At 52.3% G+C, this 26,846-nt stretch overlaps 2 protein-coding genes across 4 annotated transcripts in view; one reads left to right on the top strand and one right to left on the bottom strand.

Moving 5' to 3' along the window:
- Positions 1–17,458, top strand: part of TNIP1 (TNFAIP3 interacting protein 1) — a gene marked incomplete at its 5' end in the record, with an annotated part of 31,114 nt that extends 13,656 nt beyond the window's left edge. The window contains 11 exons of one of the 2 annotated variants that reach the window (XM_079702184.1): positions 386–506; positions 4,433–4,522; positions 6,172–6,237; positions 6,399–6,530; positions 9,121–9,249; positions 11,478–11,609; positions 12,767–12,892; positions 13,416–13,481; positions 13,859–14,050; positions 14,899–14,989; positions 16,692–17,458. In XM_079702184.1, coding sequence (XP_079558310.1) covers positions 386–506; positions 4,433–4,522; positions 6,172–6,237; positions 6,399–6,530; positions 9,121–9,249; positions 11,478–11,609; positions 12,767–12,892; positions 13,416–13,481; positions 13,859–14,050; positions 14,899–14,989; positions 16,692–16,726 — 1,180 coding nt within the window. In that variant the 3' untranslated portion in view covers positions 16,727–17,458. The remainder of the gene's footprint in view (positions 1–385; positions 507–4,432; positions 4,523–6,171; positions 6,238–6,398; positions 6,531–9,120; positions 9,250–11,477; positions 11,610–12,766; positions 12,893–13,415; positions 13,482–13,858; positions 14,051–14,898; positions 14,990–16,691) is intronic. The other variant, XM_079702185.1, reaches the window with a different exon arrangement.
- Positions 17,459–17,985: 527 nt separating this feature from the next.
- On the bottom strand, positions 17,986–25,969 carry GPX3 (glutathione peroxidase 3; the record flags this gene model as incomplete). Of its 2 annotated transcripts, none has more annotated exons than XM_079704059.1 (5): positions 17,986–19,054; positions 19,474–19,573; positions 20,000–20,117; positions 21,036–21,189; positions 25,883–25,969. In XM_079704059.1, 5 exons carry the CDS (start codon positions 25,967–25,969, stop codon positions 18,833–18,835), a joined length of 681 nt encoding a protein of 226 aa, XP_079560185.1. In that variant the 3' UTR covers positions 17,986–18,832. The 2 variants fall into 2 exon arrangements, with proteins under 2 accessions (XP_079560185.1, XP_079560184.1); XM_079704058.1 differs by having other exon boundaries at positions 25,844–25,969.
- Between the last annotated feature and the right edge of the window lie 877 nt (positions 25,970–26,846).

A 26,846-nucleotide genomic window follows, 5' to 3' on the forward strand; every position in this document is an offset into this window, starting at 1 on the left:
TAGAGAGGCACTCAGGACCCATCAGCACCAAACTGAGACTTTCCCCATGCTCCACACAGGACGTCTGAGGATAATTGGAAAGGGTGGAATTTTCTCAGAGAGTGTGATGCAGGGTTCTTTAATGCAGTGTGGATGTATCCTGAAGATCTCATGTATACAGACGTCTCACAGTTGGGGAAACCCTGTTGGTGAGCGTCAGAGACTTCTAGGGAAGCCGAGCAAAGTGGCGTAAGGATGCCCTTTGTGGTTGCACCTGAGGGCAGGTCTCAGGGACTCGCCTTACTCCCCACGTCTCAGCTGCAACTCAGATGAGTAGCAGGTCTGAGGTCCCCAGGATCCTCGACCCAGGGCCAGCAATATGACCTCTCTCTTTGCCTCCAACCAGGGAGGAAAACCTGGAGCTCAGGAAGTTGTTGATGAGCAGCGGCAAAGATGGTGCCTCCAGATGGCCAGGCTCACCAAAGACGGAAGGCACGGGCAAGAAGGGGGCAGCTGCACAGCAGCAGGTATGTGGTCAGAAACTCCTTCCCCAGCACTGCAGTGGCTGGTGCCCAGCCTCCAGAGGCAGTGAGCCAGCCACACTGCTGGAAGGTTCTAGTTGTTAGATGGTGTTTCCTTGGCTTGTCCTGAGAGTCCACCTCCCTGTAGCTTCCACTCCTCAGCCCTTATTCTGCTGCCAGCCACATGGAGCATCCCATTCCCTGGGACGCACGCTCAGCCTGCTGGCTGTGACTCTGGCTCCCTGGCCCCCACATGCCTTCTCTTCTCCAGGCTGAATAGCTGCAGTTCCTTTGGTCATTTCTCGTAAAGGTGGTGTCGTGTCATTTGTGCAGTCTGGGCATATCCCCTAAACATATTCCAGTTTGTCAAGGTCTCTCTTACAGGGTGGCTCCCAAAAACCAGTTTAATGTCTCAGATACCCCTGGTGGTATTAGGGTGTTAGGTTGAGAAAGCCCCTGAAGGGACTCTGTTAAGCTCCTGCCTGGGAGCCTCTGACATACAGAGAACAGGGTATGGGCTGACGCAGCAAGGCCTGCTAATGCCCTGGGCTGGCCCACCTGCCCCCTTCCCACCACAGCTCCCAGCGCTGGCTCACATCCAGTTCCCAGCTAGGAGCTGGCTGGCCCCTTGCCTGGTCTGTGCTGTGCTGCAGAGCTGAGTCCCAACTTTTTACTGACATGTTTCTCCTCTTTAATGGGGTTTAATGGCTGTACAGCAGGACTCAGTGTCTTTAACAAACCCCACACTTGTGTAATAGTAATAATTATCCTAATAACTCAATTCCTTATTACTATGTGCAATGGCAATGTAGAGTTTACCTGGGATTTGCAAACTCATTATGTGATTCGGACGTCCTCTCTACATGTCAGGGAGGCAGGGCTGGGACTCTTACTCCGTGAGACAGCTATGGCAGGAGGTTTGGAGAGGTCCTGTGACATCACATCATCTAGATTCCTGCATCCACCTGCTATTAGGCAGATGTGGGGTGTGAGAGGGCAACATGCCGATGAATGGCCTTCTGAATCCCAGCCCATGAAGCCCCTCTCTTCTTCCATTTACCCCTCAAGTCAGAGCCTGCCTTGTCTGCCCTCTTGAGGAAGTGACTTGTGGACTCTCCTGATCTCCCCTGGGTTCTCGGAAGTGTGCGGGCAGGCCTCTTCACTTTTCCAAAGCCCTTAACATCATTGACTTCTCGAAAGGCCAGATGCCCTTATTGCCCTGCCGGGGAGGAAGGTCCCGTAGGAGGCATGCGTTCTCGGCAGTGGTGAAGTCTGTGCCCTGGAGTTGCATGTGGGTTGAATGCTGACTCTACCTCTGGTCAATGCTGCCACCTTGGACAAGTTGCATAACCTCTCTGACCTCAGTTTCCTCCTCTGTGAAATGGAGATAATGACACCTACCTCAGAAGGTCATTGGAGGATTCAGTGATGTGATGCCTGTACAGTAGGTTTAGCACTTGGCACGTGGTAAACAATGAACATTGGCTGTCGCTCTTAATGGCAGATTTGATGCCTCTCTTCTCTGTGGAGGTTAAGGGTACACCCAGGAGCACGGCACCCCCCTTCCTCCTTCCCCAGTAAGGGCAGGCCCATCTCTCACTTTTCCTAAAGGAGGTGAGACGGTCCCTGGAGGGCTCCCCCAGCCTTCTCCCCTTACTCCCGGGCTCTATGGTGTACTTACAGACCTTAGCCTGTAGGGGCGCTTGAGCCTCACAAGTTCACTCAGCACCGTGCCCCACCGCCCCCCACTCCCACCAGCCACAGGGGAGTGTGGACGCGAATGGGAAGGCAAGGAACAAAGAGAATGTGGGCAACGACTCCAGGACAAATGCTGTCGGACCCACAGGATGTCAGAGGTTGGGGCCCATCTCGCTTGATCTCTTTGTACCGAGGCCCAGAAAGGGTGTGGGTCTTGGCCTATATCAAGCAGAGCCTTGGAGATAGAGCTGGTGTTCAATTTCTGAATTGCTAGCATCATGCGGCACGTGGGATCCTAGTTACCCGACCAGGGATCGAACCCGCACCCCCTGCAGTGGAAGCGCAGAGTCCTAACCACTGGACCGCCAGGGAATTGCCAACACTTCCTATGTATAAAAAAAATTTTTTTTAACTTTTTGTTTTGAGATAATTTTAGACTTACAGAAGAGTAGCAAAATAGTCCAGAGAGTGCCCATCTCCCCATCGTCTTCACATATCACCTAACCGTGGTTCAGTGATCAAAACCAGGAAATGAACATTGGCACAATACTATTAACTAAACTACAGTCTTTGTTCAGATTTCACCAGTTTTTCACTCATGTCCTTTTTCTGTACCAGGATCGAATCCAGGATCCCACATTGCATTTATCAATAGTTGTCCTGTCTCCTTAGTTCCCTCTGTCTGTGACAGCGCCCAGTGGTTCTTGTCTTTCATGAGCTTGAGGCTTTTGAGTTATACTGGCCAGTTATTTTGTAGAATGTCCCTCAACTTGGGTTTCTCTGATGTTTTCTTATGATTAGACTGATGTTATGGATTTGGACAAGAAGATCACTGGAGTGACATCTTGCATCATGTCAAGGGTACATGATATCGATGTGTCTATTTACATTCAATCTTGACCATTTGGCTAAAGGGGTGTCTGTCAGCTTTCTCCATAATAAAGGGACTAATTTTCCTTTTGTAGTTAATAAATATTTACTTTTTTGTGTGTGTGTGTGTGGTATGCAGGCCTCTCACTGCTGTGGCCTCTCCCGTTGCAGAGCACAGGCTCTGGATGTGCAGGCTCAGCAGCCATGGCTCACGGGCCCAGCCGCTCCACGGCATGTGGGATCTTCCCGGACCGGGGCACGAACCCGTGTCCCCTGCATCGGCAGGCGGACTCTCAACCACTGCGCCACCAGGGAAGCCCCTAAATATTTACTTTTGAGGAGACACTTTGAGACTGCAGATGTCCTGTTTCTCCTTATACTAATTTTAGTATCCACTGGCGGGTCTCACCTGCAGTGATTATTACTATAGTCTTCTAATGGTGATTTTGTGCTTCCTTCATTCCTTCTCTATTTACTAATTGGAATTTTTCTTCTCCTGCATCTATTTATTCACTTATTTTTTTCTATTAATAGGGACTCAAGGATATTTATTTTATTCTTTGGCTTATAATCCAGCACTATTGCAATTTGTTTTCTTGTTCAAATAGTTCCAGCTTTGGTCATAGGCAGCTCTTTCAGGTTGTCTCCTATGCCCATTTGACATGCCCTTCTTCTTCTTATTATTATTATTATGATTGAGCACTTCCTTACTTTCTGGCACCACAAGTCGCTCCATAATCACCTTATATTTTCCCTGCCCCAGGCCTGAACTTAACCACTCCTCCAAGGAGTCCTGTTTCTTTTTGTTAGACAATGGTATTTAGAAACCAAGATCTGTGTTCACGGCTATTGGAGTGACACTGCTTTAGGCCCTCTCAGAGGTCAGAGCTAGGAAATACATGTACTAATCACACATGCACACAGATCTTTATTTGTGTATCTTTTAAAAAACATTTTAAAAATAAACATTTTATAAAATGTTAAAAAAAATGTGTAACTCTTGCCTTCCAGGCTGGAGCATTTTTGGCTGATGGGTAGGGGAGGAGAGGGCAGCTGGCAATGCCTTAGAGATAGAGCCTGAGCAGGAAAAGAAGTGGCCATGGTGCGGGGGGGAGGGAGAGGGAAGGGTCTGGGAGCCCCTGAGGGTCAGGGAGGGGGAATAATGATCTCCATGGACTTCCCGAAGGGACTCAGTCATAGCTGGGACGAGTAACAGTGTCCTGGTGGGTGGGAGGGTAGAGAGGCAAGAGACGGAGGGCTGGGTCTCATGGGTGAGCAGCCTTAGAGGGGCACTGAATTGTTACTTGAGGGGAGAGAATTGTTACTTGAGGCTCTGCTGAAGGTCCCTCTGTGTTTCTCCTCAGGCTGGTGTGACAGCAGGTAAAGTCCCAGAGGTGGGAGCCTTGGGTGCTGCTGAGAAGAAGGTGAGGATGCTGGAGCAGCAGCGCACAGAGGTAGGTGGCTGGAGGGAGTGGTGGTGGTCGGGGAAGACCCTTCCTCACTCCTGGGACCAGCAGGACAAAGACCCTCCCTGGCCCTCTGGCTCTGGCTAGGCCCAGGTCTCTGTGATGCGTTGCCATGGTGACTACTGAACCATCTGCCCATGGGTGAGAGATGCTGCATTTCCCTGGCTCTTGTCTCCTGATCAGTTCCCCTACCCACAGGAGTCACTCTGAGGAGGTGGCATTTGGGGTATGGCCTAAAATTGCTGCGGGGGATAGCTTAGGAAGGCTCCCATGGTAAACCCTGGATGGTGGAGAGAGGTTGTGATAAGAGGCAAGTTTTAGCATCAGGAATGGGGAGTCTGGGGTTCATCTGTTCACCATGCAGCTGGTTCAGGGAGGGACTGTCACAGAATGAGAGATCCCATACCTGCTTGCAGCACTGCTTCTAATCAGTTGAGAGTCTCCAGAAGTTGAGGCTCTTTCCTGTGTCTCGTGCATAGTCTTCCTCTGTCCCCCACCCCCGGTATTTCTGGACCAGAGGTAGGAGCCCCATCCTCTCTATTCTCTGAGCCCCTCCTCTCCACACAGCCCGGTCCTTGTCCCAGTCCCTGGGCCTTTCTGCCCTCCCTGATCCTCCAGCACATCTGAGAGTCATGTTCCCTTGGTCTTTTGTTTGTATGCATATTCATTTTAGTTTTCTTTTTGTATTACTGTAAGTTTTTTTTTTTTCTGATTACAGAAGTTATATAATGTTCATTATAAAAAGATCGAGAATCTCACCTCCTGGAGATGACCACAGTTGATAACAGTTCATTGCATATTCCTCAGTTTTCTCTATGTACTTACTAATGTATGATGTTTGTAAAAATATCATACATACCACATTGCAGATTGCTTTTTTTCTTTCTTTCCTTAAAATTAACTATATCTTGAGGGTATTTATTTATATGTAAAACATACCCTGTGTTTCTTTAATTCTGAGTACTTTTTATCATATTTTAATGTTTTTGAACTTGGGATGCCCTTTCCATTGTTAATTTAATGATGTTGGGTTGTTTTTCTTCCTCGAATTGTTGTTATATCAAGATTATGGCAAATAATTAGTATCATCTCAGAACGGAGGCAATGTATTAGGCACCGGAATTTCTGAAGAGCTGTGCAGTGCTCCATTTTCTGTTTATTCTATCATTTCCTTAACCTGTTTCTGATGCTGAGGTTGACCTCTAGATTTTTTTGCAATATAAACATTGTTGAGATGATCAACAGTACACATATTTTTTACACACTTGTACAAGTACTTCTTTTGGTTACATTTTTCAGAGTGGAATTATTTGGTTAAAGAGAACGAGAATTGGAAATTTAAATACAGAGTCCCAAATTGCCCTCCACGTGGGTGTGTGTTCCATAATTCTACAATAAAAATTATATACTCTTTCTGTGTCTTGGTGTTAGTCTTGCCTTCCCGGCAAGGGTAAAATGTGGTGGTTGATAAAGGTGATTTGCTCTGAGGGACGTTTTTGAGAAGCGCAGGATCGAGGCAGTGTGTGTAGCTGCCGTCCACGCACGCTGCACACTCCTGCAAAGCTGGTGTTGGAGGAGTTGGCTCTCTTTGGTCATTCTCTGCTTATCTCCTGCCCACCCCAATCTCTCCCCTGCAGCTGCTGGAAGTGAACAAGCAATGGGACCAGCATTTCCGGTCCATGAAGCAGCAGTATGAGCAGAAGGTACTGTGGGGGTGATGGGAACTCAAGGCTGGAGTCCTGCTTCACAGCTGGGCTCTCCGGGCATCCCCAGCATCCTGCATGCTGCTTCCCTCACAGCAGCCTTGAACCTTGGATGTTCACCCCGGCCCTCACACACTCCCTTTCTCTGCCTCTGAACTTAGATCACTGAGCTGCGCCAGAAGCTGGCGGACCTGCAGAAGCAGGTGACTGACCTGGAGGCCGAGCGGGAGCAGAAACAGCGCGACTTTGACCGCAAGCTCCTCCTGGCCAAGTCCAAGATAGAAATGGAGGAGGCAAGTGTGACTGTTGGTCCCCCAGGTTCAGCTCCGGGGGGCCAGCCCTCTCCTCCCCAGCAGTCTGGAGCTAGGGGAGTAAACAATCAGGGGTGGGACTCGGGAGACGCGGGTTCCATCTCTGACTCCAGTACTCAAGGGCCGTGTGGCTGGAGGCAAAAGCACTTTCCTTCCCCGTGCCTCAGTTTCCCATCTGAAAATTGAGATTGGATTAGTTATTCTTTTCATTTTTTTCTTGTTTTTATACCGAAGAGCTTTGGTTCAGTTAAAATCTTATGATCTAGGGAACTGCACAGGGAAGCACGGAATATAAAAGAGATTCTGCAGGCCTGCTCTAGTACACTTGATGGGCTGGGTGCTGCTGAATGTGTACAATGGTGATGGCTGTTTGTGGGCGAGGGGCTCCACCATTAGAGCTTCATTCGGTCCTTCATCTGGTCACTGTTGAACAGATCATGCCCTGGGCACCGTGCTGGGCACACAGACTCAGCAGTGAACAGTCAACCCCGCCCTCGGGGGAAGAGACGTGGGACATCTAATTACAGAAGCAAATGAGTAGACGTGTGTTAAGTATGACACAGGAGAAGTTACAGGGATCAGAGTGAGAGCATAAAGGGGGCCTGGATTCATTCTGGGGGGGCCCAGGAACAGGTCCCCTGAAGAAGTAGCATCTGATCTGTCATGTGTGTGACTGACACCGGCCAAGGCCCTTCAGGGTCCTGGAGCAGCTTAAAGAGGAAAGGCCATTTGACCCCCAGGCTCTCTGGAGATTTTATTTCTGTCACCATGCCTTCTCCTTCATGAGAACTGTGTACAGGCTGCTTTTGCCTGACTTAGAAATGGCCATTTCCAGCAGAGTTCCTTCCCATCAGTATGCGACACTCAGGGGCCTTCTCTGAGCGGTCAGCCTGCCTTGGCGACCGCCCCGTACCTTGGAGATGTGTGTTAGGGAGGACACTGCCTGTCTTTTCTGGTGAGTGCACAGTCACAGCTTGGGATTGTCAGCCAGACCCTGGCTCACGTTAGTGGGTGGGGTAAGTTCCTGGCATCTGACACTCTTCCCTGTCAGCTGGGGGAAAGGCGGGATGTTTCAAGACAAAAGCATGGCCCTGTGGGTAGGAACACGTGGCCATAGAGGCCGTGCTGACCCGGGAGTCTCTTAAGCGGGGAGTCCGCAACAACTCCCACAAAGATCCAACCAAGGCTGCCCTCGGCCATCTTTGGCTGAAAGCAGCTCACCAGCTAGTTTGTAGGATATTGACATGTTCACACGATACAGATACAGTGAGAGTTTCCCTGGACCGTCTCTCCTCATCACCCCCACCCCCCCAATTCCAGGCTCTTCCCAGTGGTAACCATGGTTACCATTTTGGTGTATCTTTCCAGGCCTCTTATCACAAATAAACACACAGAAATAGTTTAATATGGGTGTGCCTGGTCTTTCCTCTGCACTGTGCTGCCCTCTTCTATTTTAAAAACTCCCTTTGACTTGCAAGGGGACAGAGAGCACCAGAATGAGGAGACCTGGGTTCTAGTCTAGCCCCAGCTCACAGCGTGGCCTTGGGTAAGTCACTTCCCCTCTCTGGATAGTCATTTCCTGTCGTATAAAGGGGCTAGGACTTGATGCTCTCTGAGGGCCATTCCAGGTGTGGCTCTTTGCGATGAAGAACCTGGATTGTTCCATAGTAGGTATGGAAGCAGTGCTTCCGCCTTGAAGCCTTCCCTGGTTTCTTTTCAGCTGTAGTATTCTTTCCTTTAACCTCACAGTAGTACTTTGTTTCTCCGTGGAGGAACCCTTTCTGCCTTGTGCTGCATTTATTTCTATGAGGGTCTTATCTCCTCTGGGCTCAGAGACTGTAAGAGCTGAAAGGTCCTTTGGAGACTTGCGGTGGCTTATCACTTTCTGTGCATCATAGAAGACCCCTGTGCGAATCTGGTAAAAACTGTGGCTTTTCTCTCTAGAAAGTTGCACAGTCAAAATTGTGTGCTCGGGAGCTTTCCTGGTGGTGCAGTGGTTGAGAGTCCACCTGCCGATGCAGGGGACACGGGTTCGTGCCCCGGTCCGGGAAGATCCCACATGCCGCGGAGCGGCTGGGCCCGTGAGCCATGGCAGCTGAGCCTGCGTGCCCGGAGCCTGTGCTCCGCAATGGGAGAGGCCACAACAGTGAGAGGCCCGCATACCGCAAATTAAAAAAAAAAGAAAAAAAATTGTGTGCTCGGATTAGGGGCTCACAGACCTCCTGAAGCCCACCTGTGACTCCTGTTACGAACCCCTTACGTATGGCAGATAGGAGAGCTTAGACCAGAGAGGGCTGGGACAGCGCCCAAGGGCTCAGCTCACTGTTGGAGGAGCTGGTGGCAGAACCCGGGGCCTTTCATTCAACTGAGCTCCCCTTCCTTGAGGACAGGACCATGTAGACATTACCGCTCTCACCCGGGTGCGTCGCCTGGGGCCTTGTGCATGAGCATCCTGGGGCAGCAGAGTGAGAGCGAGAGGGGAGGCATGGCCGCGCGCAGGGCGGGGCGGGCAGTCAAGGAGTCTAGGCCTCTTGGAGAGGCTCCCTGCTTACCAGTCCTGTGTTCCCTGCAGACCGACAAGGAGCAGCTGACAGCAGAGGCCAAGGAGCTCCGCCAGAAGGTCAAATACCTGCAGGATCAGCTGAGCCCACTCACCCGGCAGCGGGAGTACCAGGAAAAGGAAATTCAGCGGCTCAACAAGGTGGGTGCCTCGGCTATGGTCCGTTGGGCGGGCAGGGCTTCCCTGAGCCAGCCACGGCGCCCGCCCTGTGGCCGGTGCCTCAGACCCTCAGCTCAGGAGGGGCGACTCCTGGGTCAGGGCGAAGGCGCTGAGGCTCTCGGTGCTGCCCCGTGATTTCTGCCACCTCTGCCTTCCCCTCCCTGCATGCTGAGTGCCAGGCTGGGATGACCCCATGCTTGCTCCCCTGCAGGCCCTTGGACGTGCTGTTCGCTCACACAGTGCCACCCCCTCATCATTCAGGTTTAGCTTTAACACTGCTTCCTCAGTGAGGCCTTCCCAACCCAAGTCTCCTTTGAGCTCCCTATTCTGTGTCTAAAGTACCGGCAGCTTCTTTCACACCCCTTCTGGCATTTTCTTGTGATTACTTATCGATGACCTGTCTTCCCATCTGACTGTGGGAGGTGTGCGTCTTCACCAGGGTATGTATCCCCCAGCACCTGGCGCCAAGCCCGTCCGTGTTCAGGAAAAACTTACTGAAGGGAGTGGATGACCACTGGCCTGAGGTTTCTGCCCTCGAGAAGGGGGATCCAGGGAGATATGGGGCTCGGGGTGGGGGTGGGAGAGCCCAGGTAAAGCGGGAGCCCTTTCCTCTGAGCCACGGTGAGAGGCAGTGGGCCGGGTTGGGCTGGGGGCTGTTTCTGGTACCAGGTTATAGCCCCTGCCCGCCTTCCAGTGCAGGGGCTCAAGGAACAAGCTGACAGGAGGGGCTTTGAAAGGAAACTTTCTCCTAAGGCTCAGCTTTTCCTGCTGTGGAGCCTGTGCTCAGCGTTTCCTCCCGTCCTGTCTGTCTGCCTCTCCCTTCTGCCTGCTTTTCCTGCTCACAGCGAGCTCTGCTGTGAGTTTGCATTCACTAGGCCCCGGGGGTGACCCTTTCTGTTTGGTTTTGGTGTTTGGTAAGCGCTGATGATGCTGAGTGTGGGGCCCTGGGACCTGTTCTCAGGGAAAAGAACGATCTGTCCTGAGCTGGGGGAATTGGGGGTCTAAATCCAGGCAGAATGTCGTACATGCTGCTGGTTGTAGGGATGACTCAGACAGGGTCGCTGCCCTCCAGGTTTCTGTGGCATAGCTGGGGACAGACGCTGGTGGGGATGATTAACGCAAGGCTCTCCCTGTCCCTGGACCTCAGCCTGCTCATCTGAAAAATGGGGCAGACGGAGGAGAAGGGTGCAGTGCAGCCATAGCCCACCCCTTGAGCATCCTGAATTTACTCTTGGCTCAGCAGTTTCCTCATGTTTCTGGGGGAGTCTTGGAGACCAAGTGGGGCCCAAGTCCAAGTTGGGGAAGGTTTCCTTTATCTCCCCAAGGTCCAGGGAGGCACTGTGAGCAGTGCTGACGCATGGCCAGCAGAGGCCCTGCTGTCTAGGGGCCTAAAGTCCAGGTGGTGATGAGGGTGTTGTCTTGAGAGGTGTTCCAAAGTTCTCAAGCAACACGTTAGCAGGGTTGAAGGAGAAAGCCAGTTAATGGAAAACTTATAAGAGAATGTGAGCACACTGTTTACGTAAGGAAAGGTATCTTGTGGACATGGTAAAATAGGGGTGCTTTTTAAATTTTCAAAATGCGATTTGGTGATGTTTCAGCCCATTTTCATGGTTGGAAAGGTAAAATATTAATTAAGTCAAAATTAAAATCCAGGCTAATCTAATACAGAAGAGCTGGGGCTGGAGAGGTTGGCTTGGTGGGAATGGGTTACGGAAGCTGAAGAATCACAGGGCAGGCAGTTGTCGAGGAGACTGAAATTTCTTCCCCCAAAGGACTTAGTATTCTTTCTAGGTCTGGGTGCTAAGAATTGAGCCACTCATCCTCAGGGAAGGAGATTTCTCCCTTCTACATAAAGACCACAGGTTAGGCTGCTGGTTAAGATCACACGCTGGCTTTGAATCCCTGCTTTGCCACTTACTAGCTGTGTGACTTTGGACAAATCACTTCAGGTCTCTGAACCTCAGTTTTCACATCCATAAAATGGGGATGATGGTCACAATCTTTTCTTCATAGGACTGTGGCGAGGATTCAGTGAAATGATGTGTGTATAGTGTTCATAAATAAGGTAGCACTTATTAAATAGTGGTGGTTATTATTACTATTATTGTTATCAGGAAAGGGATCTTTCAAGGGGGCCTGACCCTTCCAATGAGGCCTGACTTCTAGGGGCTTTCTGATGATGGGTCTGTCTCCTCTGTTCCTGATTCCAGGCCCTGGAGGAAGCACTGAGTATCCAGGCCTCCCCATCATCTCCAGCAACAGCATTTGGGAGCCCAGAAGGAGCTGGAGGCCTGCTAAGGAAACAGGAACTGGTCACGCAGAATGAATTGCTGAAACAGCAGGTGAGGCTAGGGGGAAGAGGTCAGGTAGGAGGTGCCCAGTGGGAGCTGGAGCATTCCTGAGGGCCCAGGATGGGCCTTGAACCATGTGGAAGCTGTAATCTGTCATCCACTTTCTGACCATTGGCCAGGACCCCTGTCTGGATATAGGCTTATCCTCACTACCAGTGTATCCCTATCTAGGTCATTCCTCTACCACCATCATGGCTTAAACATTTCTGTGCCCCAGCTGTGCTATTATTTACCTAATATTTTGAAAACAAATTTTAAAATAAATTCAATAAATCTATTTAAAAGGGAACTTACATTTCTACTATAAATGGGAAAACCTGTTTATTTGCCATAAATAGAAAGTAACTATAAACAATAAATACAGTAAGAGGTAAAATAGTGTTGTTGAACTTGAGTGTTGCCTGATGAAGACTCTGAGCTTGAGTCGTCTCTCCCTTTATTTAAGGGAAGTTAAGTACTAGAAACCTGTTAAAGACACGGTAGCATAAAATGCAGACTTTCTTCTTGAGGGATACAGAGAATTGAAAGGAAGTTGAAAAGGTTTTGGTTCTCTCACGTGTTTCTGTGGTGTTTGGTGCCATGCTTTTGATCCTTCTAAATCATTTTGAGCCTGATCGGCTTCTCACTGATCTGCAGTAAGGATGTGAAACTGCAGAGGCAGAGACAGGGCCCCACCCCGTCCCTTCCTTGCCAGGGCACCCCAAAGCCTTGGGAGAGTTTTGTAGGCCCTCTGCTCTCGGAGCCAGGAGACTGGAACTCCAGTCCTCCACTCATATTCTTTTTCTGTGGCCTCCATCTCTCTGTGGGCCTCAGCAGAAGGAGAGGATGGGACTGGTTGATGGCTGTCAACCTGTTGTTTTCTTTTTTGGCATGGATCCTTTTTTCAAATAAATCCCTATGTTGAAGCCCAGAATATAAGATAGACAGACCCAGAACTACTCTGTTTGAACTTGGGGGTGGGGGGCCAGAGGTACACCCGTTCCCCTCCCCACGGGGATTTTTGAGATGCGGTGAAACCAGTTTTGATGTCTGACTCCCATCAGGAGGCCCAGGGTTCTAGGCCTGAGCAGGTCTGAGCCTCCACTCAGAACTGCCCTTCCTGCCTCATCCCTTTCTCCCCACCTCCCCACCCCTTCCCACCCCTTCAGGTGAAGATTTTTGAGGAGGACTTCCAGAGGGAGCGCAGCGACCGGGAGCGTATGAATGAGGAGAAGGAAGAGCTGAAGAAGCAGGTGGAGAAACTGCATGCCCAGGTGACAAGAGCTGGACCAAGGAGGGGGCAGCTGGCTGTCCTCACGGGGAGGGGGCATGGATTGAAGGGTCCCTGGTGAGACTGGATGTCCGGACACTCACTGATTCTCCTTTCAGCTCTGCTGCCACATTTCTGTGGCCCTCAGAAAGGCCCTTCCCTTCTCTGACCTGTAGCTCTGATTTTCCACAATCAGTTTTCATGCCTTAAAAGAGCAAATTTAGGAGTTAGCTCTGAGCCATCCACTGTCTCCCACATTGGAACTAAAAGGTGTTAATGCGAAAACACAGAAGCAGTGAGGCTCACGCAACCCACCTGACCTGTGTTCAGACCACCCCGTGATGGGTGAGCAGGCCTCACCTGCAGCCTGCAGCCTGGGCTGTGCTGTGTCTCATAGGGCCCTTTCCCGGGGCCGGGCCAGGAAGGACAGCCCAGAGCGGTGCCTTATGCACTGGCTGGTCAACGCTGTGGTTGGTTAGGCCCTGGATCCAGGCCTGGCCAGGAAACACCTAGGCTAACGGTCTTCTCTCCTTCCCTCTTTCTCTCAGCTAAAAGCCTTCAAAGATGAGGAAAGGGCGAAAGATGCCCTGAGACAGCAGAAGAGGAAAGCAAAGGTGAGGAGGCTTGAGGGAGGAAGCAGCACTTACTGCATTTTACCTCCTTCAGGGTGCTGCAGTCACTGGGCGGGGCATCGTTTGCTCAGGTGCCCAGCTAACTAATGAGGTAATGCGGGTGGAGCATTCATAACAGTACTTGGTACAGAATAAGTGCTCAGGACACACTAACTTATCATAGCTGATATTCTGTGCCCATGTACCAGTTTTCCATGCCCATGTGCCACTCTTGTGTGCATGTGCCAGCCTTCCGTGGCCACATGCCAGTCTTTAGAGAACTGAGATTCTAAGTAGAGAACGGGAGATGGGATGGGTGTCACTGGGACGGCCCATGCAGCCTGTCACAGGCCAGAGCCAGATGTCAGCCTTTCTTGTAGACCTCGGCAGACCGCTACCACGTGGAGACCCACCCGGAGCATCTCTACGGGGCCTACCCCTACGCCTACCCGCCCATGCCCCCCGTTGTGCAACACCGTGGCTTTGAGGACTGGTCCCAGATCCGCTACCCGCCTCCCCCCACGGCCATGGAGCACCCACCCCCGCTTCCCAACTCACGCCTCTTCCACCTGGTGAGTCTGTGCCCCTCTTTCACTCCAGGACACACACACAGGCCACCCAGACACATTCCAGAGGGCAAGGTCAAGTGAGGGAGTCAGAAGCTGCATCCTCGGCCCCTTCTGAACAGCACTGTGGTGTGTGGCCTGCTGTCCCAGGGGCAGGACCTTCCAGCCCAGGGCTGCTCAGGGTCACTGGTGTAGGACAGAAAAGGCCAAATAAGGGAGTGGGCCCAGAAGGAGGGCTTTCTCCCGCCCACCAGGCCATGGGTACTGGAGTTTGGGTTTGACCTTCTTTATAACCTCCGCATGGAACCAGGTACCAGATCCTCACCATGCATTCTCTCCCTTTGCTTTTCTTTCTCTTTTCCCTTTTCAGTTTCCTTTCCTTTTCTCTTTTACTCCATTTTTTTGGCTGCTTTTTTCTTCTCTTGCTTATCATTCTGTCTCCAAAGAGCTGCTGTCACCTGTCCCATCCTCTGCAGTGCCTCTGCCACAGCCCCCTCAGGCACCCCCGCTCTCACCTGGTGACAGTTGCCTTCCATCCAGCTTCTCCCCCATGACCGTTCCTTACATGCATCTTTAAACACTGGAGTGTACTGTGGGGCTTAAGAGATTAGCTCCAGGATTATAGAGACCTGGACTCAAAGCTTGACCACTTGCCTAACTGGACGACCTTCAACAAGTTGCTTAACCCATCTGAACCTCAGTTTGCTAACCTGTAAAATGGGGGTGGCAACCTGGGTAGTTGTAAGGATTCAGTTATACTCGATTAATATGAACTTAGTACTATTCTGGCACGGTAGCTGCTACTGTAATTTTCGACTATAGTAATTGATTACTAAGCACCAGTGTTGTTGCAGCCAGAATACACCTGGCGGCTGCCATGTGGAGGGATACACAATCAGAGCTCCCAAGTGATGGGCTCACCCACGGCCAGGCCTACGGAACCAGGTGAGCATGATCCCCTGGTAATGGGCCCTGTCTTCCATGGAGGGAGATAACTTCTTATCTGCCAGGATCACCCCCGTTTGGGGACGACGATGTTGCTACCTTCTGATCTAGGTGGAGGAGGAGGAGGCCCAGCTTTCTGAAATAGTGTTGAGAAGAAAGGGATGGTGACTGCATCATGAGGGGGTTGAAACCATTCCTTCCTTCATTACAGTTCAGGGTCTAAATGCTGTGTGCTGTACGAGGTTCTGGGGAAGCTCGGATATGGTCCCAGCCCTTATGACCTTACTGTTTAGTGAGGCAGGCAGAAATGAATGGTTAAAATCACACCAGTGGGCATACAGCTGCACTCAAGTGCCCTGAAGGAAGAAGAGCAGGTTTCTATGAGAGCAGATAGCAGAGGGACCTGACCCAGCGTGGGGGCCATGGTGTTTGAGTTGAGACCCTCAGAATGAGTGGCATTAACGAGGTAAAGAGGCAGAAGCCAAGGGTGTTCTTGCAGAGAAAGGACAAATGCAAAGGCCTTGCTGGGAGGGGATGAAGAAATGTGGCCAACTTGAGGATTGAGAGAAGGCTGGTGTGGCTGGAGCCAGGAACAAGGTGGGGAAGGCGGGGACGGGCAAGGCGAGGTCAGGGAGGTTGGTGGGTCCTGGCCGAGAGGGCCTTGCAGGCCACGGCAGGAGGGCTGGTCTTTATCCTACGGATGATGTGCAGTCCTTGGACATTTTAAAATCAGAGTGGCATGGGAATTCCCTGGCGGTTCAGTGGTTAGGACTCTGTGCTTCCACTGCAGGGGGCCCAGGTTCGATCCCTGGTCGGGGAACTAAGATCCCACAAGCCCTGCCGTGTGGCCAAAAAAATAAATAAATAAAAAATAAAATAAAATCAGAGCGGCATGAGAGATTAGATTTGCATTTTGTAAAGCTCCCTCTGGCCACGGTGTCCGCCATAAACAGTTGGGGACTGGAGGTCTGTTCGCTAGTCATAAGAGCACCCTGGGCCCTTGGTCACTCCCTCACTTTCTGCGAGGCTCTCGTGGGGCAGAAGGCACTGCCTTGCCTGTGGGGCTTCTGGGAGCAGAATTGCAACTAAGGGGAGCAATAGGGAGGCCAAGTCCATCTCAGCAGTAAGAGGAGTTTTCTAAGGGTCGCATCTGTGCCAGGAGGTCGAGTGCCCCTCTGCAGAAGGAGTGGGAGCAGAGACTACAGGGGGACTTAGAGGGCTGTGGTGTGGAGGATCTCGTGGTTGGAAGGAGGAGGTATTGGGCTGGGCATTTTCTGATGTTTCCCTGCGGAGCCCTAGAGGTTCTGTGGAGCCCCTCGGAGCCTGCTTTGATGAGGGCAGAGGGTGGCCAAGTGGGCAGGACTGTCCCCTCCCCCAGAACTACTCCATTTCTGGGATCTGAAACCAGACTGACTAGGCGCCAGCACCTCCTAGACCTGGGACTTTGAGCAAGTTTTTAAAAACCTCTCTGTGCCCCAGTTCCCTCCCCCCTCATAAAGGGATAATAATCTGTCTGCTTCATAGGGCTGGGCAAGGACTGAATGACAGATATACCTAAGGCACTTAGCCTGGGGCCTGGCACTTGGTGATACCCAACAACCCTCACTGGTTTCTTTCCACTCTTACTATATTGGTTTCCATAGGACTTTGAAACCTGCTGTACCACCTCATCTTCAAATCCTCAAAATTTTTGTTTATTTAGAGCCCACCAAAAATGACCGTGAGGGACCTCAGTGAAACCAGTCCATTGGCTCCACCTTCGTCTTGCAGAGCCAGCTGACTTCAGCTTACTGGAAAACTAGAGGCCATGGGCTCTCCGAGCCTCAGCCACTCGGGAGGCTGAGATGGATGGCCAGCTTGAGCCCTGGCCCCAACCTGAACTGTTTAGAGACTGGGGAGGCTCCATCCAGAAGGCGTCCATCTGGGCCTTTCCTTTGGAGTGACTGGGAAAAACTCACTACTCTGCCACTGGGTGGAGACAAGTGTCATCCGGCCTTGACCTACCATCCTCTGCAGAAACTGCTGGCAGATGTTAATCTCAAGTGGGGTGCAGTCAAGACCCCTTCCTTTCACAACTTCCCCAGAAGTGGTTCAGCAGCCCCTCTGGGGACCACATTCAGTTCATGTGTGTGTTTAATTTTTGCTTCAAGCTCTGCAGTAGCAGGACCTGCCCCACGCACATCCCCTCCCACTCTGAGGAGCTGCGGGAAGAGCGGGTTTGCCTCTGGGAGCAGAAGAGACAGGATGCTCTCCTCCTGGGCCCTCCACTTCCACCCATGGCAGCCTTGCCAGCACCACTGCAGCCTGGGATGAAGCCCATGCCAGCCACATCGGCTGAGGGGCCCCAGCCTGAAGCTGCCAGGCCCTCAGCTGGAGGCTTGTGGTGCTGGAGGCCCGGTTTGGGGTGGCTATTGATCCCCGGGCAGCTGTTTGCACGAATCTTGGACATAAATCCAAGTTGAAGATTAACATTTTGTGACTGGTATTCTTTTATGCCCTGATTAATGTTCCCCTCCTAGTCAACCAGCGTGCTGCTTTCCTGGCCCCCTCCCTCCATACCCCATTCCTCCCAGACACCCCCAGGAGCATCACCGTTACTCTTGGCAGATATCCTCTGGGGCCCTGCTCAGAGCCTCCGTGAGGGTCATCCAGGGGCTGGGGGTCAGGCAACCTGGGTTTACATTCTAGTCCTGCCCCTCACTTGTCAGGAGACATTGGGCAAGGCCTGGACCTTCTGCGAGCCAGTTTCTTCATCTGTCACATGAACACCTCACCTGAGCCCTAGCTGCCGTGGAGAACTGTGGGATGAGAGTAGACGTGAGCTGGTTTTATAAACTCCAACTGCCGAGTGAGGAAGCAGAGTGGGCCTAGGTGGAAACCAAAAAGCAAGGGCCCAAAGGTCTCCCTTCATTCCTTTTCCTCTTCCTCTTCTCCCTTCCCCCCCACCACGAGGGTGGCCCCATTGAGGAAGCATCACAGTAGGCTCAGCTGCTGCAGAAAGGCCTTTACTAGGCAGACAGGGGTGAGTCTAATGCCAGTGGGTCGGGGTGAGAGGAGAGGGCACATCCCTCAAAGGAGCGGGGGTGGCATCCCTGCCCGGGGGCCTCAGCCTGAATGCACTAAGGGCTGGCCCTTCAGACAGGCTCAAGGGAGGTCCGCCCACAAGGGCTTTGGGCCCCTCCTTCATGGAGATGCCACCCCTGACACGGGGAACATGGCCCTTGCTCTCACATCTGCCTTGGCTACTCTCAGGGAACACTGCGGGGTGGGGTAGGGGGCTTGGCAGGGCCCTCAGGAAGGAGGGAGGCTGTGTGATGGAGAGGAGGGAGGTCGGGCAGTGTGGCAGGCCCAGAAACTTTTGGACACTTCAGGGGTGGTGTTTGGAGGTGGTGGGAGGTGCCGGCTCCAGGGGTTGAGGTCCAGGTTAGAGAGGAACAGTTGAATCTAGAGCTGGTTTTTTTCTTTGGGCTCAGCAGGAAGTGAATTGTCATTGGAACAGAGAACTGGAAAGAGGGGAGTTACTCTCTGGCACTCTCCACGGCACACAGCTGTCGCCACACACACGGTACACGTTCCTGGGTATTCGTGCAGGTCAGCCCATGGGGCCGTACACTTACGTGTGTGCACACACCTGGTCACACACAGCTGTAGGCATGCGTGCAAACACCCATGTGCACAGCAGTACAGACACAATTGTATGCACACGTTCGTGTCAAGCTGAGGCCTTGCGTAATCGTAAGGGGTTTAATGCGGGAGTATGGTGTGGGTGGAGAAATGGATTCCTTCCTGAACAGAGTCCTCCCCAGCCCCTGCGTGGTGGACATGGGGTGGGGTGGGCCTCAGTTACTTCCCCTTGGCCTCCAGGGTGGCCCGGCGCCGCATGTAGGTCAGGATGTCCATCTTGACAGTGTTGACCGAGGTGCGGTGGTGCCAGCGCATGATGGGGGCGCCATCTGGCCCCACCAGGAACTTCTCAAAGTTCCAGCGGATGTCATGGACCTTCATGGGATCCCAGAAGAGGCGGCCCGATGAGCCCAGGAGCTCCGAGGTAGGAGGACAGGAGTTCTGGAGCAGAGATGAGAATAGAGTCAACCCTGCTTGGGACCCCTCCCACCCTCTTATCTTGCCTCCTTCCCAGGACTTCTTGGAGGAAGGAGAATAGCCCGGCACTGAGAAAAAAGCACCAGTTTGGGAGTTAGAAAACTGAATCCCAGAACCAGTTTTGGCTCTAGCAGATTGTGAGACCCTAATCTTGTCCCTTCTGGGGCCCATCTGTAAAATGGGTTGATGAGACCCTAGGGTTTGCAAAGCCCTCTAGTTGGAATAATAATCAGATGCCAAGAAATTCCCCAAGAGCCCAGGAGCAGAGGAGGGTTGCACAGGCCTTGTCTTTATGTGGGCTGGAGCCAGGAGCGGCTGCAGCCTGGTCCAGAGCCAGCATCAGCTGGGCAGAGAGGCTCTGATAGAGGTGGCTGTGTACTCACCTTCAGGAATGTGTAGAACTTCTGTTCTTTCTCCCCGTTCACATCCCCTTTCTCAAAGAGCTGGAAATTGGGGACGAAGCCCCCACCTGGTCGGACATGCCTAAGAGCAATGTTTTTATGTGGGTCCCAGGGAAATGGGCACAGGGCTCAGAAATGAAGGGACAGAACAGGGGAGGGGGTGTTGGGAGTCTGGATTTTATTCTACAGTGGGCAGTGGGAGCCAGCGAATATTGAATGGGCACAGGCGTAATGTGGGTCTAGTCTTTTTCCAGTCTGGTACCTTCTCAATAACCCCTGCCCTCCACATGTACTCCCCTTCCCCCTCCCCGGTCACGTGCTCACAACCATCGTCCCTGTCTCTGTCCCTCTCCTGGCCCCTCTTCCACTCGTTCCACTAAACGGGGTTCCTGGAAGGGGAGAGTAGTTCTTGGAGGCTGATAAATATCCATCATGAGTAGGGGCCGCTGCAAGAGGTGCCTGGAGGCTAGGCTGGGGCGCTTTCTCAGGACACTGAGTTAGCACTCACTTGAGAGTGGCTAGGATCTCCGAGTTCTCTCCTGGTTCCTGTTTTCCGAATTGGTTGCAGGGGAAGCCCAGAATGACCAGACCAAATGGTGCAAGTTCTTCCTGTAGTGCATTCAGTTCTGGGCCAGGGAGAGAGAGAGCAGAGACCGGGGTAGCCTGATGAGGAGCCCTCCCTCCTGTGTACCACTCCACCTGCTCACCCATTGTACAGCTGAAATCACTGAGGCCTGACAGGGGAAGGGACTTGCCCAAGATCATCCACTGAGTGTGGCAATGCTGGGATTCAAGTCCCATGCTATGGATTCCAATCTGGATAGGTTGGAGGTTTGGGGGAAAAGAGAGCAATATGGTTCATCAAATGAGTAATCAGTCACCCACTACCAAGGTCCAATGATTGCCAGGCAGAACATTCAGGTTGCCCTAGGTCAGGTTGCCCTTGCCTCCCTCAAACCCCACCCCACCCCCCAAAGCATTTTCTTGTGGGTGCTGTCAGATGCCTTTCGCCTGTCTGTTCCCTCAGGCTCTTGACTCTGACCCAGCTAAGGAGAAAGAAGTGAGGATACCAAGGATCATGAAACCTGGGTGCAACACCTGGTTCTGTCACTAACACCCGTACTCTGGGGACTCAGGCCAGTTGCCTGCTTTCCAGGGGCCAGGAGAAGCACTAAGGCAGATGGGGCTGAGGACAGGTGAGGAATTCTCAGCAAGACAAAGCTATTATTTCTTACTCCAATGAAAGGACACTCCAGGCACAAACCCAATCTCCTCCCTCCTTCTGCTTTTAGAGCAGTTGAGGTGCCCAGGGATGAAGGATAACTGAGAATCTTCCAGAACATATTTGAAGGTGATCAGACCTCAGGCTTATATAATCATTTTCAAAGAACCATGGAACACAGTAGGATTAAGATACGGGGTTTGGAATCTCATGAGCACAGTCACCCCTTCCCCCTTGCACGGGGAAAGCTCCTGTGATTGGAATGTGCCCAATCGGCAGAAACAGCCCCAAATCAAGCAGGGGAAGAGGGATGGGCTCTTACCAATGTACTGGCTCGTCAGGCCTCAGTAGCTGGCCACGTTGACAAAGAGGATGTATTTGCCAGCGTACTGCTTAAAGGGGATGTACTCCTCCCCGTCAATGGCGAGGGCTCCATACTCATAGATGGTGCTGCTCACACCAGCATGGCAGTCCATCTGGAAGAGAAGACCAGTGCCGGGGAGTGGTTAGAGCTGGAAGGGAACTTGGACTCCACCATTTTCAAGATAACAGGGAGAGGTGGAACTGATTTGCCCAAGTGGTCTTGACTTGCCCAAGACCACTCCAAGAATTAGAGCCAGACTAGAAGTGAGGTCTCCTAATTCCTTGTACAAGACAATAATTTTGAAAACACTTAATAAGCTGGTGGGTGCTATGGAAACTTGGAGAAATACTTACTTTGGTCATTACTTCTGCATCACATGTCAATTTATAAACAGTCACTGGGCAGGCTCTGAGGGAGACTCCCCCAATGCTGGTGTTGTGTTATTGGATGGGCTGGTGGAGACGGGGAGGCTATTGCAATAATGCAGGCAAGTGGTGTGGAGAGCCTGAACTAGACCATCGCGAAGGAAGAACTGAACAGAAATGAGGAAGCAGCAGTATGGACAGTGGTGATTCAGAGGTTCCCGATCTGGGGGACTGGAAAACTGAGGCTGTTAGAAAATAGGGAAGTAGGATAGTAGCCAGGAATGGGGCGAGGCCTGCCATGAGGATTAAATGGGATGGTCAGGGTAAAGCCCCACTGCCTGGCATAGATTCAATGTTCCCTGTGGGCGAGCAGCTGTGACGATGACCATTATACCTTCCTCTGCCCAAGCTGTTCCACGGTCAGCCTCCAGAACTAGTAGAGAGAGCGCTAAATGGGCTGCAAGTTGGGGAACCTGGATTCCATGACCAGCTCCGCCACTAACTCCCCGTGTGGTCTTGGACTAGCCCTTTCTCTTCTGTGGGCCTCAGTTTCCTCATTTATAAAATGAGAACCTTGAACTGGATCAGCTGTTCTCAACCACCATGGCTTGACAGCGTCACTCTTAGTGGGAGAGGAGGGGATGGATTGCTGCCGGCAAGCGGGATGCTGCATTTACCCCACTCTACCCCATCTCATCTCTGCCATTTTTTGGTACAGACTACAAAAATCTGGGTCTACTCTTGAAAGAGTGTCATGGCATCACTACCATAATTAGCAGCTGGGCAGGTAGTCCTGGCCTGGACATCTGAGAGGAGATGAGAAGACAATAAACAAATCGAATGCAAACTAGCATTATAGACCAGAGAGACAGAGCCAGGTGGTTGGAGTTAGAGAAGCAAATTCACGCCCTCTCTTCCCACCAATCCTGGAAGACTTGCTGTTGCAGCCAGTCACACCTCTGCCCAACTGCGTGAAGAGAGCCATCTGGGCTGGCAGGGCGTGGCCCCAGCAGGGTGTAAAAAAGCAGGCTCTGTCTTGAAGACTCCGTAGCCTGCTGAGCCAGGGGAGCTGGAACTCCCTCCACGCGGCCATCCCCTGACAGCTGCAAGCTCTCTTCTTGGCTCCGGTACAAATTCCCTGCTACACGTGAGTCTAATATTCCATGCCCCGTGACTTCTGGTGGCTGCTGGAGGCCGGCCTGAGACCTAAGCTTGACATTCCTTCAGCCCCTGGGCTTCGTGGGCCCCAGCTGGGGTCAGCTCCACCTCAAAATACAAACAGCCAGGGCACAACAAACACACCCTAGCTGGCCACAGAGGTCTAGCAGCCAGAAGGAAAGGCCTCCCGCCTGCCTCTCTACTCCACCCCGGTCTGAAAACAAACCATGAAATGGGGAGAAAAAAAGCCAAGAGCTTGTCTAAATAATGGAAACTTGTAAACAGCGGGAGGATCAGCTTCTGAAACCAGTTTCAGGGTGGGAATCTCCTCTCATTAGATTTGAGTCTTTGCTGGCTGTGTGGCCCTGGGCAAGTCACGTTCAGTCTGAGCCTCCGTCTGCTGATGGGAGAGGATAATACCACCTGCCTCCCAAAATGGCTGCGAGAATTTACTAGCAGGTCAAAACTGTCTTGCAAGCCTCTTAGAAAGAAATCTGTACCCGCCCCCTGCCCCACCCACCCATCAAGGGATAGATAGGGTCAAGGGCCCTGACGCTCCTACCTTATTGTGAAGAGGGCTTTGATGTTCCCCAGCCAGTATGAAGAAGATGATGCACTGGGCAGGGTGTTTACAGGAGAAGGGATGGATGTGTGACAAAGCCTCCATCCTTTCTACTGGGCCAGTGAAGCCAGTGCTGTGAGTTCCGACCGAGAGGGGTCAGAGAGCGCCTATGGTGGGGGAAGCCATGGCCTGCATTCACCACTGAGCACACGTCCAGTCCTTACGGAAGCCCCCTCCCCTTTTCTGGGCCCATGGAGTCCCAGAACCCTGCACCTTAACCCGGATGTCAGAGGAGTTGTGCGTGGCGGTGGGGAGAGGGAGTGAGGGTCCCTCTATCCTCCCACAATTGCACAAGACAGGAGAGTTTCGATGGCTTGAGAGTTGGAGGGGGGACCCTGCCAGGACCCCAGCTGGCTTGGGTTGCTGGTCCTGTGTCTTTCTCCTCACCCATCTGCCCACTCCCATCAGTGTGAAAGTGTGAGAGGAGAGCTGGACTGGGGGCAGGAGACCTGAGTTCTGGGCCTGGCTGGGCTTCTGATTCTGTGTGAGGACTCCTGTCCCTTCTCTGGGGCTCTGGCTCCTCAGCTGTGAGGCGGGGTCAGATTCAGTGCTGTCTTGAGGGCTCTTCAGCCCTGACTGTCAGCCGGTGGTTCCATGATTCTCTCTGCCTGCTTTAGTCACCTAGAAACCAGCGGTTACTAGGATCCCACGCACGTCAGCAGTTGTTATTCTCTCTAGCCTCTGCAAAGTCCTTTTGTAGAGGAAAGACAGGGAGGCTGGGCAGCCTTAAACTGGACTGGAGAGGGGACATGGCAAGGAAAGGAGGATTCCCTTTGTTACCCTTTGAATTGGGAGGAGGCAAACATCCCTTTGGGGCTCTCACCCTTTGTCCATCCCATTCTCCACCTGCCCCTTGCCCCATTGCTTGGCCCTGGAGTTGGGGTAGGATAAGTGGTTGAGTCCTAGAACCTAGGGCCATGACATTTCAGCTCTCTCAGGACCTGGAGGAGAAATAGGCACGCCCAGACTGTCATTAGCTAGCAATTCCTAGCTGGTTGTATCTGATATGATCACACCTCACCCTAAGACTTTTCTAGACCATACCCATCCTGTTTTCTCTGAATCCATCTACTCCCCAGAGTTCTACAGAGAACACATGGCTATGATGAGTTAGTTATTCATGGGATCCATGTTCTTACCACCAGCCTTCTTGAAGCAGGGCCCATCTTCCCTTCTCTGCTTCTCCCCAAACTGAGGTTATAGGACTCCAAGATACTGCCCTACCCATGGTCTACCCTCACTTCTACTCCACACCCCAATATTGAAATTCAGTACCATCCCTGCCCTGGAAAATACCTTCTGAGTTGGAGATTATGAACAGGACTGGATACAAAGCCAGAGGCTTAGAGGAAGTGGCCTCATAACCATCCAGTCTCAAGGCTGGCTCCAAGCAGGGACAGACTGATGGGAATTTAGGCTGAGGACAGGACAGGGGATAGAAACAGACAGAAGGAACCTTGTGTTTGGAATGGGCTTCCTGAACAGTAGATATGCTTTTGGAAACAGAATCATGGAGTTATAAGATCTTAGAATTAAGATCTGGAAGATTTGAGAAACACAAGTGCAAAGCTTCTTCAGCTTATACGTGTGTGTGTGTGTGTGTGTGTGTGTGTGTGTGTGTGTACTGGGTTGCTGGAAACATACATCTCTCTCTTTGGGTCTATGCCTGGCTTCTGCCTCCCCACCCTGGGGAAGAGGAGAGATCTACATAGCCCACTTTGGCATATACTGTCCAAAGAGATAAGCATGTGTGGTCACCCCTGCTCCTGGCCTCAGCATCTCCACTCTAGCTAAGGGCCACACAATCTGCTGGGGATAGACTAAGGCTCAGGAGAATTCTGCCTCTCCTATCGAGCTGGCAGTCCCCAGCTTTCTCCAACTACTAGGTTTGCTCAGGCCAAGATGGGCAGTGGGTTGTGGGTAGTGAGGCTGCCCCCAAACAGGAGACACGTCAGAACAGCGTGTGGATTTTGCAGCTTCTCCAAGCATCCCCTCTGAAATCATCAGCCTCATTGTGCCCTGTCCTCCCACCTGCTACAGGTGGAGAAACTGAAGTCCACAAAGGAAAAGGGAGTCTAGTCAGCATCCTGGGCATTCTGTGCTGCCAGCTCAGAGCTCCTTCTGTCACAGACCTCTGCGTCTTCTACCAGTATCCCAGAATTCTACCTGCGTTTATGCTTGGGCTAGACGGGGACCACACAGCTGCGTGTTCCTTCCCTTTCACCTTGCCTGCCATTCTCCCTGGGAACCTCTGCAGCCAACCCAGACCCTGAGTCTCCAGGCCATTTTCTGTGCCCACCCCCACCCCCTTCAGGCCCCACTGGAGGGGAATATCTCAGAAACAGACAGTGACTTGGAGGTAGCAAGACGACCCGGAGGTAGCCGTGGGGATGAAAGTGTGGACCGGGAGAGAAGACCCTTCCTCCCTCATTCATTCTGCCCACCCGGGGCACCCAGGTCTCCAACAGATGGAACCGCGAAGAGTCTGACGACGGTCTGGGTATGCTGAAGAGGGAGGCAACGGGAGTTAGAGCGTCTCTCGCACCTAGGTGTCACCCTACTGGTGGGGAGCCCGGGAAGAAGGGTGCCTCACCACCGAGAGATGGACACCTGCGGACCACGTTCGATCCCCCGGCCACCCATCCCCGAGGCTCACTCACCTTCGACTTCTCCTGTCCTCGGCTCGGCGGAACGAAGCCGGCCAGGAGCAGGGAGAGAAGGCAGGATGCCCGGAAGAGCCGGGCCATGGTGGGCGGGGGCCGCGTCTCGGACTCGCCGGAGACGCTGTCTGATCCCCGGCCACAGTCCGTCTGAGGTGTCGTCCGCTCTCATCCACCTTTCAAGCCCTCAGCGATGACCAATCCGCGGCCGGGCCGGAGTCCTTGCAGCCAATCGCAGGGCGTCTGGCATTTCAGGGGCGGACACAACTTACCCTCCGCTTCTCCCCCTCCCCAGGCCCTGGGCGACAGTGACATAAGCAAGTCTGGACAGAGAGATGGGAGCCAGTTCCTTGTGAACCCGTGAGGCGGGACCCTCTTCTTTAGACTCTAAAGTGCTAGAAAAGGCAGGCACAATGTCCTCAGCACAGCCGGGGAAAGGGCTTTGAAAAGCACCGAAGAGTTGATGGCACCCCCAAGGTGTTCCCTGTTCCCTCCTGCCTCCATTCTGGTTGAAGGGATATTAAGGACCTAAAATGTCAGCAAGATCTGAAGTGAGACTTCCAGGAACATTTATTTACTCTATGTAGGTTTAGTGCTTAAAAAGCAGAGTGAATGCCCTCCCTAGAATTTTGAATGCAGCCCTCTCCTGGGAAGAACATTGGGATTCCTCAGCTGGTTTGAGAGCAGAAAATACATTTTCTCCCTGTGTAGTCTTGAACATGTTGCTTTCCCTCTCTGGGCCTCAGTTTCCCCAACTGTGTAATGATGGGATTGGTTGATGCTCTCTAAGTCCCTTCTGGTTCTGGCTAGATGACTTGTTTCTAAAAATAAGTGACAGGGCTTCCCTGGTGGCGCAGTGGTTGAGAGTCTGCCTGCCGATGCAGAGGACACGGGTTCATGCCCCGGTCCGGGAAGATCCCACATGCCGCGGAGCGGCTGGGCCCGTGAGCCATGTCCGCTGGGC

This window comes from Hyperoodon ampullatus (genome assembly GCF_949752795.1).
Source record: "Hyperoodon ampullatus genome assembly, chromosome: 4".
Lineage (NCBI taxonomy): Eukaryota > Metazoa > Chordata > Mammalia > Artiodactyla > Ziphiidae > Hyperoodon > Hyperoodon ampullatus.